Source organism: Eptatretus burgeri, chromosome 6 (assembly GCF_056783735.1).
Source record: "Eptatretus burgeri isolate ZD-2024b chromosome 6, Ebu_testis_v1, whole genome shotgun sequence".
NCBI classification, from domain to species: Eukaryota; Metazoa; Chordata; class Myxini; order Myxiniformes; family Myxinidae; genus Eptatretus; species Eptatretus burgeri.
In genome coordinates this window covers 83,496,689-83,508,882 of record NC_140966.1, presented here as the reverse complement: position 1 = coordinate 83,508,882, position 12,194 = coordinate 83,496,689, and the positions used below count along the sequence as shown (strand labels likewise).

General features: G+C 41.0%; 1 protein-coding gene across 3 annotated transcripts in view; it reads right to left on the bottom strand.

Moving 5' to 3' along the window:
- LOC147025200 (tissue factor-like) overlaps positions 1–12,194 on the bottom strand; it is a 64,852-nt gene that overhangs the window by 36,347 nt on the left and 16,311 nt on the right. For all 3 annotated transcript variants that reach the window (XM_085885925.1, XM_085885926.1, XM_085885924.1), the window contains one exon: positions 6,806–6,890. In XM_085885925.1, coding sequence (XP_085742051.1) covers positions 6,806–6,866 — 61 coding nt within the window. In that variant the 5' untranslated portion in view covers positions 6,867–6,890. The remainder of the gene's footprint in view (positions 1–6,805; positions 6,891–12,194) is intronic.

The window sequence follows — 12,194 nt, the reverse complement described above, 5'->3', positions numbered from 1 at the left end:
GGGAAAGTACCCCTCGTCTAGTCATGAAGAGAAGCAAATGATTTATTGGGAATCTTCATCATGTGCTCACCCACTGTTTATCTGGATGATCTTTTGGGGTTGGAACCGACAAGCTCTACAAGTTCCCAACAGTATTCAAGTCGTTATTAAACTTCACATGTAAGCAAACACACAGACAGACAGAAGGTGCACTAAAATGATAATAATTATAAAAGTAGTATAATCCACGCAGACACAACAAGTGGAACGAGATAACGATCTGTGGCTGAAATAAATTTAAGGACATTCCACGGTGGGTAATCAAGGCCAAAAGTACAGATGTGCTAAAACATGATGCGAGATCAAAATTAATGCGTCTGTGTCACGTCTGTGTGTGACAATGTCTGTGGATCGTAGACTAGTTTATTATTACCTCTGCTATCTTAGGTGGACGGAGGTTATGTTTTCACCCATCCGTCAGATTGAGAGAAGGATATCTAAAAATGTTACGGATTGATTCGAAGTTACGTAACAAAAGTACAGCGATTCCTCATCATTGAGAGATAGGGCTAAAAAATCGATAATAGCATGATATCTAAAAAGAAAAAAAAGTTCTGAACAGATTCTGACAAAACTTGGATGATTTGGGTCGGTGACAAGAAGCAACTGATTAGATTTGTGTTTAAGGTACGAACGTAGATCTGGCCTATGAACAGGATACAAAACGTAAACTATTCAGCCTGGTGGAGGTATGCGCTCCACCGAGTGCTGTTCGAGTTACCCAAAGCATTTATTCGACCATAATCAATCATAATTTGGAAAAATCAACATGATACAATTTAAACATTATTGCATAAACGTGAAAAGGACAAAAAATAAAAAATAAAAATCAGGATTGTACAATTTGAGACAGGCTCATGAAAATGAACTCTTTTGCAATTTGACTTTTATTGAATGTACATCGGTTTTATGAATCATCTAACAAACAACACGAGTCCCCTGATTATAAAATAAAAGTATGATAATCTAATTGCGTACGTCTGTCACCAAGGAAGTGTCTCACCTCGAATCTTCCGAGAGGAAGACTTAAAATTTGAAACTTCTCAAACTGCACTCTTAATTTTTGAATGAGTAACCGCTGACTTGCTATTATTGTTGCGACGCATGTTCATATCGTCCTTCACTGGGAGGGCCATAAAACATCTTACTCAATGCGTTTCAACATGTACATTAGGTTGACTAACATGTCATAAAACGAATGACCCTTTGGGCCGGGACCCTGTCTGAATTCCAAATTCCTGCCTCAGAGTTTACAGCCTTGCTCAGTGTGGTCTCTTGCTCAGAGTTACACCTGATAGCCTCATCGACGCAGAGAGAGCGGCTTTGTGTACAACTTGCAAGTTAGTGAAGTTCCTTCATGCCAGACTTGGAGTGCTCTTTATTTTTCCAACACAGAGCGACTGAGCCATACTTCAAAGGTAAAGAGTGTCATAAAGATACTAATATTAAAAAGAATAGATAAAACCAACATTGAGAGTAAGTTGATAACATGTTTGGCTTGAAGCAGCCAGTGCGGGATGGATTGCAGAAAAAGGAGGCACCAAGCAAGTGGGAAGAAAACCTTCAGGCAATGTACCCGCATGTGGTGAGCAAACAAACCCGATGCACCCTACTCAAGGCAAGAGATGTCAATTCTGCCCAAAACTGGAGACTCGACTGTAATGAGAAGTGCCAGATAGCAAGCCAAGATAAACTCACAGAAGTGGAGATTGAAGCACTCTGAAAGGCTCATAACAGAAAAGAATGTGTCGTTGCTATTCTGCTGTCAATGCCAGTTTGAAGATGTCAGACTGAGACAAATCGTGGAGAATGATTACATTTCAGTGATCTGAAGGTGAACCAGATAGAAGAGTCAAACTGGAACAAACTAAAGACTCCATGCTGTTCAAGTCTAAACACTTGCCTCTTAACGCTGCATTGTCAAGGTCAAATCTCATGCACATATTACACTGGTTTCCAAAAAGCATCCTCATATCCTCGTCTCAGAAGTGATAAATTTGCAAACTCCTCTGTGAACCATAAACATGACAGAAAAACGACCACATTTTGGGGGCAAAAAAGGGGGGGGGGGAAAAAACATTTATCAAGAGCTGTAAGCTGTTGGCTAACTTGTAGGAAGTGAGTTAGCCAAAAATGGAAGTGGCCGAGGATGACACATGTTGAGAACACTACTTGCAGCATTTGGTGCGTATATGGTGAAAAAAAATAAAACAAACAAGGATGCAGCTCCTAACAGCACCTTTAAAATGGTACGTGTACATTTTACACACACATATATATATATATATATATATATATATATATATACATACATACATATACATATACATATACATACACATACACACACTGAGGTAGTGGAGATAATAAAGTGTATAAAAATAAATATAAATTTCACAGTGGTATGTTAGTAGCGGTGACGGTAAAGTGCGAATAAATAAATAAATATTGCAAGGTGGCACATCCACACAGTAATTGATATGGTAAAGTGCATAATAAATAAATACGAGCGATACCCGTGCACATGCACGGGATAGCAGTACAACATAGCTGGGAGCAGACGACAGACCGTACACGGGGAATGACAAAAATACGCATTGTGCAAAATGCAAGTGGTACTATGGAACGCCAAGACTTCCCAAACATTGTCGGCATGTCCGCTAAGTGCCACAGCAATTTCATAGGGATCGTGTGACGGCGAGCCGAGTTTTTGGTGTGCAAGCTTGGTATTATATTAAATATGTAATTCAAGGTGGAATATTTCTCGTGGAGATGGTAAAGTGCATATAAATAAAGAATTGTTCCCAAAAACATAATTCTGGACTGCTCCTTCTTGAAAAAAAAAAATATATATTTCTTAAATTCAAAAATAAAATTGTGTCCAAGACTTGTAAAATTACATGTCTATGTAAGAATTTTGGCTCCCATTCCAAAATAATTCGACTTGCCAAGTGCCCAGATGTTATTGTATACATGATACATGTGCCAAATATGAAAGAAATCTGTCCAGTCATTTTCACAAATATCGAGGTTCTGGACGGATGGACAGATGGACAGACATACCCCAAGATATAAACTCCGAACCAGACCGACACCAGGTTTGGGGATAACAACATGAAAAGAAGTGCAGAGACTGCTGTAACCTTTCTAGGAAGTGAGATAATGCAATCTTTAATTGCAGAGAAAGTATGGTAGAAGGGCTAGAAATAAATTAATAAAACTTGGTAATCAACAAGAAAAATAAAACATATTTTGTGTAATTAAATGTTTGTACGGTCTTTTTAATGATGCAGAAGAAATCTTCTGATCTGTGGTTGAAAAGGTCAGTTTGGGGAACTTTTATTTATTTATTTTTACAATGATCCAAGACTCTTAGTACAAGCTTGCAAAGATACATTCAAAAACACCAATACACTTTTACCCCAGGAACAGGAGCAGATAGTCAAAAAATGTAAAATAGTGCATGGAATTTCAACGGGTTGGTTGCCCTTTCGATTCCAAACAAGACCATTCACATGAGACATGTAAACTACTTGGTCAATCAGACTCGGTGGTGGAATGGTTCGAGCGTTTCGTCTTGAGCCTGAGAGGTCGGCGGGTCAAACCCCGACCAAGTCATACCAAAGACTTCAAAAATGATACGTGCTGCTTCCTTCCTTGATGCTCAGCATTTAGAGGATAGAGCATGGACAAACAATCATAGCTTTGCATCTATTGTGTAGACTTGATGGGCCTAGTGGCCTCCTGAATTGAAGTTCCTTGTCAGCCCGTCCGCCCGTGCAGTGGGAGATGCGGCTTTGCAATCTCGTGCATGTCCAGGGCATCGATTTTTTTTTTTTTTTACTCATTCCAGCTTTTGTCATCAAATTTCAACAAACCCTTATAATAATATGGAGAACACCAATTAATTATTAAATAATAATTAATTGGGTCAAAATGTCAAAGGGAAAAGTCACAGTAAATAGAAATAGGCCTTAACCCATCCACCATGCGTCAGCGCAAGACGACCAAGTTTTGTAATCACTTCCATGTTTATTTATTTACCATTTGAGATCAAGTGTCTGTCCAGGCCACAACTTCTTTTTTTAACCCTGATGTAGATGCAAGCCCAGCCCCATGCAGGAGTTAACCCACCCAACCCTGCATTTTAGCTTTTGTCACATTCTCAACAAACCTCTCTTGTGAGAATATAGAGAACTGTTCAAACCTCTCTACCACACCCCCCACCCCCCAAAAAGATTTTTGGGTTCTGTATTTATCTTATCCATCCCCTGCATTCTCCCCTATCCCTCAACCTTACCCCCCCCCCCATATCCCTGGTTTGTCTGTCTCCGTTTATTTTGTCCCTCAACCAAGTTGTTGGCATTAATTAGAAGGAATAATTATTTGGAATAAAAATGAGGAATTTGGAAGGAATTTAACAGAAATGGGTCAAACATAATTTTCACTGCAATGCATAATAGCACGGCCATAAATAGTTGTTGAAAAGTCTGTGGCGATTTGTGCGTCACATTCATAAACTGGAACGACACTCGACAGAGAGCATACCTCCACCAGGCTGAACTGTTTACTTTTTTTTATCCCACCGATAGGCAAGATCTGGATCCGGACATGAACCAAAATTTAATTGGCTCGTTCTTGTCACCTACCCAGCTCATCCACTTAGGTTTGTCATTACATGATGTTTCAAAAAGTTGTGGACAAGTTATATATTCATTTTTGGCCGCATCTCTCAATAGTGAAGAATCACTTTTTTTTTTTTTTAACTTGAAAAAAAATTAAACATTATAGTTGCCAGATCTGGATTCAGCTCTTCACCAAAATCGAATCAATTAGTCCTTGTCACAACTTGATATACAATGCCTTCAGAAAGTATTCACACCCCTTCACTTTTGTCACATTTTGTTGTGTTGCGGCCTGAACTTAAAATGGATTAAATTTAATTTTTTGTCTCCGATCTACACAACATGCCCCATAATGACAAAGTGAAAACATGTTTAGAATTTTTCACAAATTAACTAAAAATTAAAAGCTGAAATGTTTTGAGTCAATAACTATTCAACCCCTTTGCTATGACACTCCAAATTGAGCTCAGGTGCATCCAATTTCCTTTGATCGTCCTCAGGATGTCTCGACAACATGAATGGAGTCAACCTGTGGCCAATTCAATTGATTGGACATGATTGAAAAAGAAACACACCTTTCGACACAAGGTCCCACAGTGGACAGTTTCTGCTCTGACATTCACTACCATGAAGTCCAAAGAACTCTGAGATAAAATTGTGAAGAGGCATAGATCTGGGGAAGGGTATAAAACAATTTCTAGTGTTGAAAGTTCCCAAGAGCACAGTGAGCTCCATCATTAGGAAATGGAAAGAATGTGGAACTATGCAGACTCGTCCTAGAGCTGGCCATCTGACCAAACTGAGCAACTGGGAGGTGACCAAGAACCCAATGACCACTCTAACAGAACTAGAGTTCCTTGGCTGAGATGAGAACCTTCCAGAGGAACAATCTCTGCAGCAATTCACAAATCTAAGCTTTATCAGAGAGTAGCAAGACGGAAGCCACTCCAGAGAGAGAAGAAGAAAAAAAAAGGCACATGACAGCATATCTGGAGTTTGTGAAAAGGCACATGAAAGACTCTGAGAGCATGAGGGAAAAGATTCTGTGGTCTGATGAGATGAAAATGGAACTCTTTGACCTGAATGCAAAGCACGACATCTGGCAGAAACCGAGCACAGCTAATCACCCATCTAGCACCGTCTCTACCATGAAGCATGGTGGTGGCAGCATCATGCCAATGGGGTTGCTTTTCAGCAGCAGGGGCTGGGAGACTTGTAAGGATGGAGGAAACAATTAATGGAGCCAAATACAGGCAAATCCTTGATGGGAACCTGCTTCAGAGTGCAAAAAGCCTGAGACTGTGGTGAAGATTTACGTTCCAACCGGACAATAACCCCAAGCATACAGTGTAAGCAAAACTGGAATGGCTTCAGAACAAGAATGTGAAAGTCCTTGAGTGGCCCAGCCAAAACCAAGACTTCAATCCCATTGAGAATTTGTGGAAAGACTTGAAGATTGCTGTTCACCGACACTCCACATGCAACTTGACAGAGCTTGAGCAAATCTGCAAGGGAGAATGCGAGGAAATCCCCAAATCCAGATGTGCTAAGCTGATCCAGACATACCCAAGGTGACTCGAAGCTGCAATCACTGCCAAAGGCATTTCTATGAAGTATTGACTCAGAGGGTTGAATACTTATTGATCAAACACATTTCAGCTTTTCACTTTTCATTAATTTGTAGAAAAATTCTAAAAACATTTTTGGCACTTTGTCATTATGGGGTATTTTGTGCAGATTAGTGACAAAAAAAAAACAACCAATATTAATCCTTTTTTTTTAATCAGGCTGTAACAACAAAATGTGACAAAAGTTGAGGAGTGTGAATACTTTCTGAAGGCACTGTATCCTGCTCACAGAAAACAGACAAAGACAGACAGACAGGGGTGAAAACAACCTCCACCCATCTTCGGTGATAGAGGTAATGAGACAATTTGCGTCGAGTCCGGTATCAATGGATGAAAGTTTGATAGTTGTGGATACCTTACCCAGTTCAACTGAAAATGTGGTACGTTTGAGATAGAGGTGCAATGAACCAAAGTATATCTGAAGAAAAGTGAATTACAAATGAAAAGGAAAAAAAAAAAAGAAAAAAACACTTGGAAGAGATAAAAATGACAAAGAAAAAAAAGCAAACAAACCTGAAGAGCAGGTGATTCCATTGACGAGGAGCCACGCAACGGACAGGTACACCGTCGTCATTGCAACGGTTTCCTTGACAAGTATCTGCATCACAATACACAATAGTCAAGTGTGACATCGTTTTTGGGGTTGTTCATCACAATATTCTCACTGGCAGGTAATTACACTCAACATGCTGATTGAATAGGCCTCCATTAATGCAAAATGCTGATTCAGGGAGTACCAAGACATTGTCCCAAACAGCAACAGACAGTTATAATGTTCAGGCATTGCAGTCTTACACGACAACATGGCCTTTCCCCGATAGAGAAGTACTGAATTAAAAAAAAAAAAAAACATATATTGAAACCAGTCATTAAAAAGTTGGAGACCATGGGGACAATTGTCCATTTTATCATTAAACCACTCTGTCTTAAAAGTTCCATTCTAACCTTCCTAGCTTTCCTCTCTCCATTCAAGTCTAACCCAAACCAGATTATTTACCAGTATAGTCATTTATAGATTGACAGCGTTTTCTAGAAAATGTAAAGGCTGATGAGGGAACATAGCAGCAGATGATGAAGGTGTTTGATGAGTTTGAAGGTAGAGGAGTTGCAGCTGAAACCCAAATCCTATCCAGGTTCCTCCTGAAGACTCCACATTTGCTCTTGACTTATTCAGGTTCCATCTTGTTTCTCCAATACAGTATTTGGTGTTCCATTCTTGCAGCAAGTTATGTTTGGACCATGCATACCCTGATGCTGCGTTTGAGCCTGGGGAGTAACTGCTATCTATCCGGGTTCTTCCCGACATCTTTATTCCTCGTTCCTTTCACATTTCTCCCTATTCATTCTAATTCTTGCTTTTTCTTTTCTTTTATCTCTTTTGTTATCTAGCTCTCGAAGGTGAAGTGAATTATTGCAGAAATTTTTCTGTAAGGCTTACTTAGCTGCACCTGGATGGGTTTGAGGGTTGCGGAGTAGTTGCTGAAACCTGAATCCTATCCAGGTTCCTCCTGATGACTCCATCTTTGCTCTTTACTTATTCAGGTTCCTTCTGATGACTCCAATGCCCTATTTGGTCTTCTGTTTGATTTCAGTAAACATGGAAGTGTGGTAGAAGGTCATGCGGATATTCAACGGAAGCACAGAAATGACTTGAAAGAAAAAGGTGGGAATACTCTAACAGGTCAGAGCCATATCACGTGCTTTTGACACGGTCCAGCATCCTGCCCTGCTCACCAAACTCTCTTCCTATGGTATCCAAGGCCATCTCCACTCATGGCTCGCAGACTTCCTCTCCTGTTGCAGTCAACGTGTGGCCCTAAATGGAGTTCTTTCATCCCCTCTTCCTGTGCAGGCTGGAGTTCCTCAAGATAGCATTCTGGGCCCTGTTCTTTTTCTGGTTTTCATTAATGATCTCTCAAACTCTCTGGAAAATCCTCTATATCTCTTTGCTGATGACTCCACCCTCTGCCGTACCATCGGTCATCCCTCAGACCGGCAAGCAGCAACCTCTTCACTCACTGCAGATCTGGATAAAATCACAAACTGGTCCAACACGTGGAACATGTCTTTCAATCCGGACAAATCTCAGACTCCCACTATGTCTCTCCGAAAGCACCATTTAGAAAAACCCCCCATCCACTTTCTCAACAATCCTCTGGAAGAAGTCCTTTCTTTCAAGCTTCTGGGTCTCACTATCTGCCATGACCTTTCCTGGGAAAGCCACATATCAAACCTCACCTCCAAAGTCAGTCGCCAACTGGGAATCCTCCGTCATGCAAAGTCCTTCCTCGGCCCACCTGAGCTCCTGACCACTTACAAAGTTTTCGTCCACAGCCTGATTGAGTACTGTTCTCCCCTCTTGGCTGGTGCTCCTGCCTCCCACCTTTCTCGGCTTCACGCTGTAGAAACCAAGGTATTTCGGATCATTGGGCCTCTCACTCAATCACCGCAGGTTGGTCGGTGGTCTTTCTGTCTTTTACCATCTCCTCTCCAGCCTCCCCCCCCTGCTCTCTCTGCGATTTGTCCCCACCACATTTCCGCAGGGCGCTCAAGGTTCACCAACAACCCCCTTCTGGTAAAACTACCAAAATCACGAATCACTGCTCACCTTCACTCTTTCATTTCTCTTTTTTCCCGCCTTTGGAATAAACTCCCTCACTCTATTCAATCCCATTCTTCCCTCCAGGCCTTCAAAACAGCTGTTCACCACCACCTATCATCCCCCATCTTTTCTACCCCCGATAATCCACCCCAACCCACCTCCTTCAAATTCTCTGCTTTACTTCCTGAAAGTCCCTGTAATGTCCATCTTGTATTCCCCATGTTCCCCACCCCCATCCCTTCCACAGATCTCCGAATGTCTCTGTTCCCCACTGTTTTGTCCTTCCCACTCCCACCTCTCTCGTGTCATGCCCCCCTTGCTGTGCATTGTGTGTTAGCTCTCATACGAGCCTCGACAAGGTATATACAAAAAAATTTTTTTTTAAAGGTGCTTCATTGATGAAAAAAAAATAAAAGTAGTAAATGAAAACCTCTTCAATGGGAATGGAAGATGATATGAACTGGAGGTGAGCTGTGACGTTAAATTGGTGCAGAGGGCGTTATATAATATGGGACATTTAAAAGGTTCTACAAATGATTTTAAATTTTTTGTTTACAAGATCGAGGCTCAATGGACCACACAGTGGAAGAGGGTAAAAAGGCAACAAACTTGCAGTGGAGCAAAAGTTGGACAACAAGCAAGGGAATGAATGAATGAACAGGAAGATAGGAGAGAGATAGAGGAGAGAAGGACACAGTAACCTGCAAGCAAGAGGGTTAGGTTGTGTAGGTTTAATGGGGCTAAAAAATATCACAGGTAGGGATGGGGGTGAGCTACACATGGAATGGCCTGCTTGAAGCCCTGGGAGAAGGGGTGTGATAGGACAGCCTGAGGAATGTGGCGACGTAAGAAAAGTGTAGTTAATGCGGAAAAACCTAGATTTGGGGAGTTTAATCAGAAGAAGGTGGACATCCTGGAGTTGTCGACCAGGACAAAACAAACAAACAAAAATTTAACAATGTATGCAGCACATAAAGAGAAAAATTTATATACTTTCCTCCAAATTATAAATTCAAATATATCAGAAACTCTTGAACTATTGTGAGCATCTCATTGGTTGAACTTTTTCAATGGCCAATATCGACCTACAATGAGCGATGATTCCACAGGTAGAAAAAAACAAAAAAACAAAGGAGTGCAATACAGGTGAGCAAGAAAGCGTCGAAAAGTTGGCAAACTTTTACTGGATGATTAGTTTTTTTTTATAAAAAGGATGTATTTCACATCAGAAATACAATTAATGCAATTTGCAGCAATACAAACGTTGTTCATACTCTGTTTCTAAATTGAACGACGCGGAATGTTAGTTTTCTTTCACATGCAGAACGCGGCTGATAGTGAGTACAAGTGTGCGGCTGATGCAGTGCCCCCCTACAATTTAGGATGGCTTTTGAAACATGTTCATGTTGCCGGCAACAGCTCTGTATTCAAAGACACTGTGGGATGTTTAACATCCATCAAGTAACTGACGCCTGCATGCAGGACTCCCAGCTTAAAGACTTTCCGAAGGACGATGCACTTTGTGGTACAACGCCCTGAACACTACGAAGCAGCAATCTGACGGTTTACAGTCTGGTCAGGAATCAAACCCATATGCAATACTCCGAGCTGCGCCATCCTGTTAGACTGTAATATCAATACCGATTTGTTGGCACCGAATCTCGTCGCTCAATGGGGTGGAGGTTATGTATTCATCCGTTTGTTTGTCTGTGAGCAGGATATGTCAAAAGGTTGTAGACTGATCCAGACGAAATTTGGGGGACAGGTTGGGTGTGTGACAAGGACAAATCGGTTTGATTTTGGTGAAGATCTGAATCCAGATCCAATAATTTTTAAAGTGATTCTTCTCACCATTGAGAAAAGGAGGCTAAAACCGATGTCTCAAAAAGTTTGACGGGTGATGACAAAACCAGGTGGACGAGTTGAGTACGTGACAAGAACAAGCAGATTCGATTTTGGTTCAGGCCCGGATCTAGATCCAACCCATCAATGGCGTACAAAATGTACACCGTTCAACCTGACGGATGTATGTGCTCCACCGAATGCCATTCGTTCTCGTAATGCTTTACATAAAGTCTCTTTGCACTTCCCATCTGATACTCTCATTCCAAGGTTTTAAACATACACACATATACATATATACGTGTTGATTTGCCCATTGATGTCCTAATCATTCAGGTAAAAACGACATTGAGGCAATCCTGCCATCCTCAAGATATCCACACTCCCCTCCAATCTGTCTCGCCTGGGTTAAAATCCGACCCAGCTATTTCACAAGCAGGGCAATTCGACGTGTGCCATCCCTCGGATGGACGGTAAACAGGGCGGCCCATCTACCGACATTAGTTAGTGGACGTTAAACATCCCATGATGTCCTTCACAAAGACTATGTGATGTGAGCCATCGCCAGCACCCTGAACAAATTATAAACACCTGCCCAGCTACTGCTGGGAAAGCAATGGCATACCACCCAGTGTAACCCTTGCCAAGAAACTACTTCGGTAGTACGTCAGGACCTGTCTTCACCCTTCAGACAGAATATGAAAAGGACATCGACATCACTTAACATCTCGTCCTGCATGCGTTAAATCCCCCAAACTCTTACATGAAACTCAATGCCACAGATAAACAAGAATTCGACCTCCATTGTAAACTTTTGACCATCGGCAATCCGAGAATCGTTCCGGCTGTTCTCATTCCTGCTTGACGCGCTTTATTTATTATTTTTACTTCTGAGATGAAGCTTTGCCAACTCAATAACATGCCTCCAATTCAAACATTCAACCTCACCATGCCTATTTTAACTCCATCGCTACCCCTTTTTTTGGCAACTATTCATCACACGACCACCGCCAGGGCAGGGTGAGGCAACAATGTCGGTGCTGTCCCTTGGACAGACGTTAAACAGGGCATCCCATCTGCCAGCATTAGTTGGTGGACTTTAAAGATCCCATGGTGTCCATGACCACCGCACCATGACCAAATTCCTGCTCTAACCAATAGGGGCACTGCAGCAACAGCACATGATGCTACTGCATTACGAAAAAAAAAATATATATATATATATATGTATATATATATATATATATATATATATATATATATATATATATATATATATATATATATATATATATATATATAAAATAATAATAATAATAATAATAATAATAATAAATAAAACAGACATCCACCTCCATTCCAGTCTCAATCTGCTCCCTCTCCCTCTCCCTTTGCCTTTGCTTCAAGTTTTGTTTTGTTTATTTTTTTTGAAGTGAAGAAAATTGTTGTTCTGACATT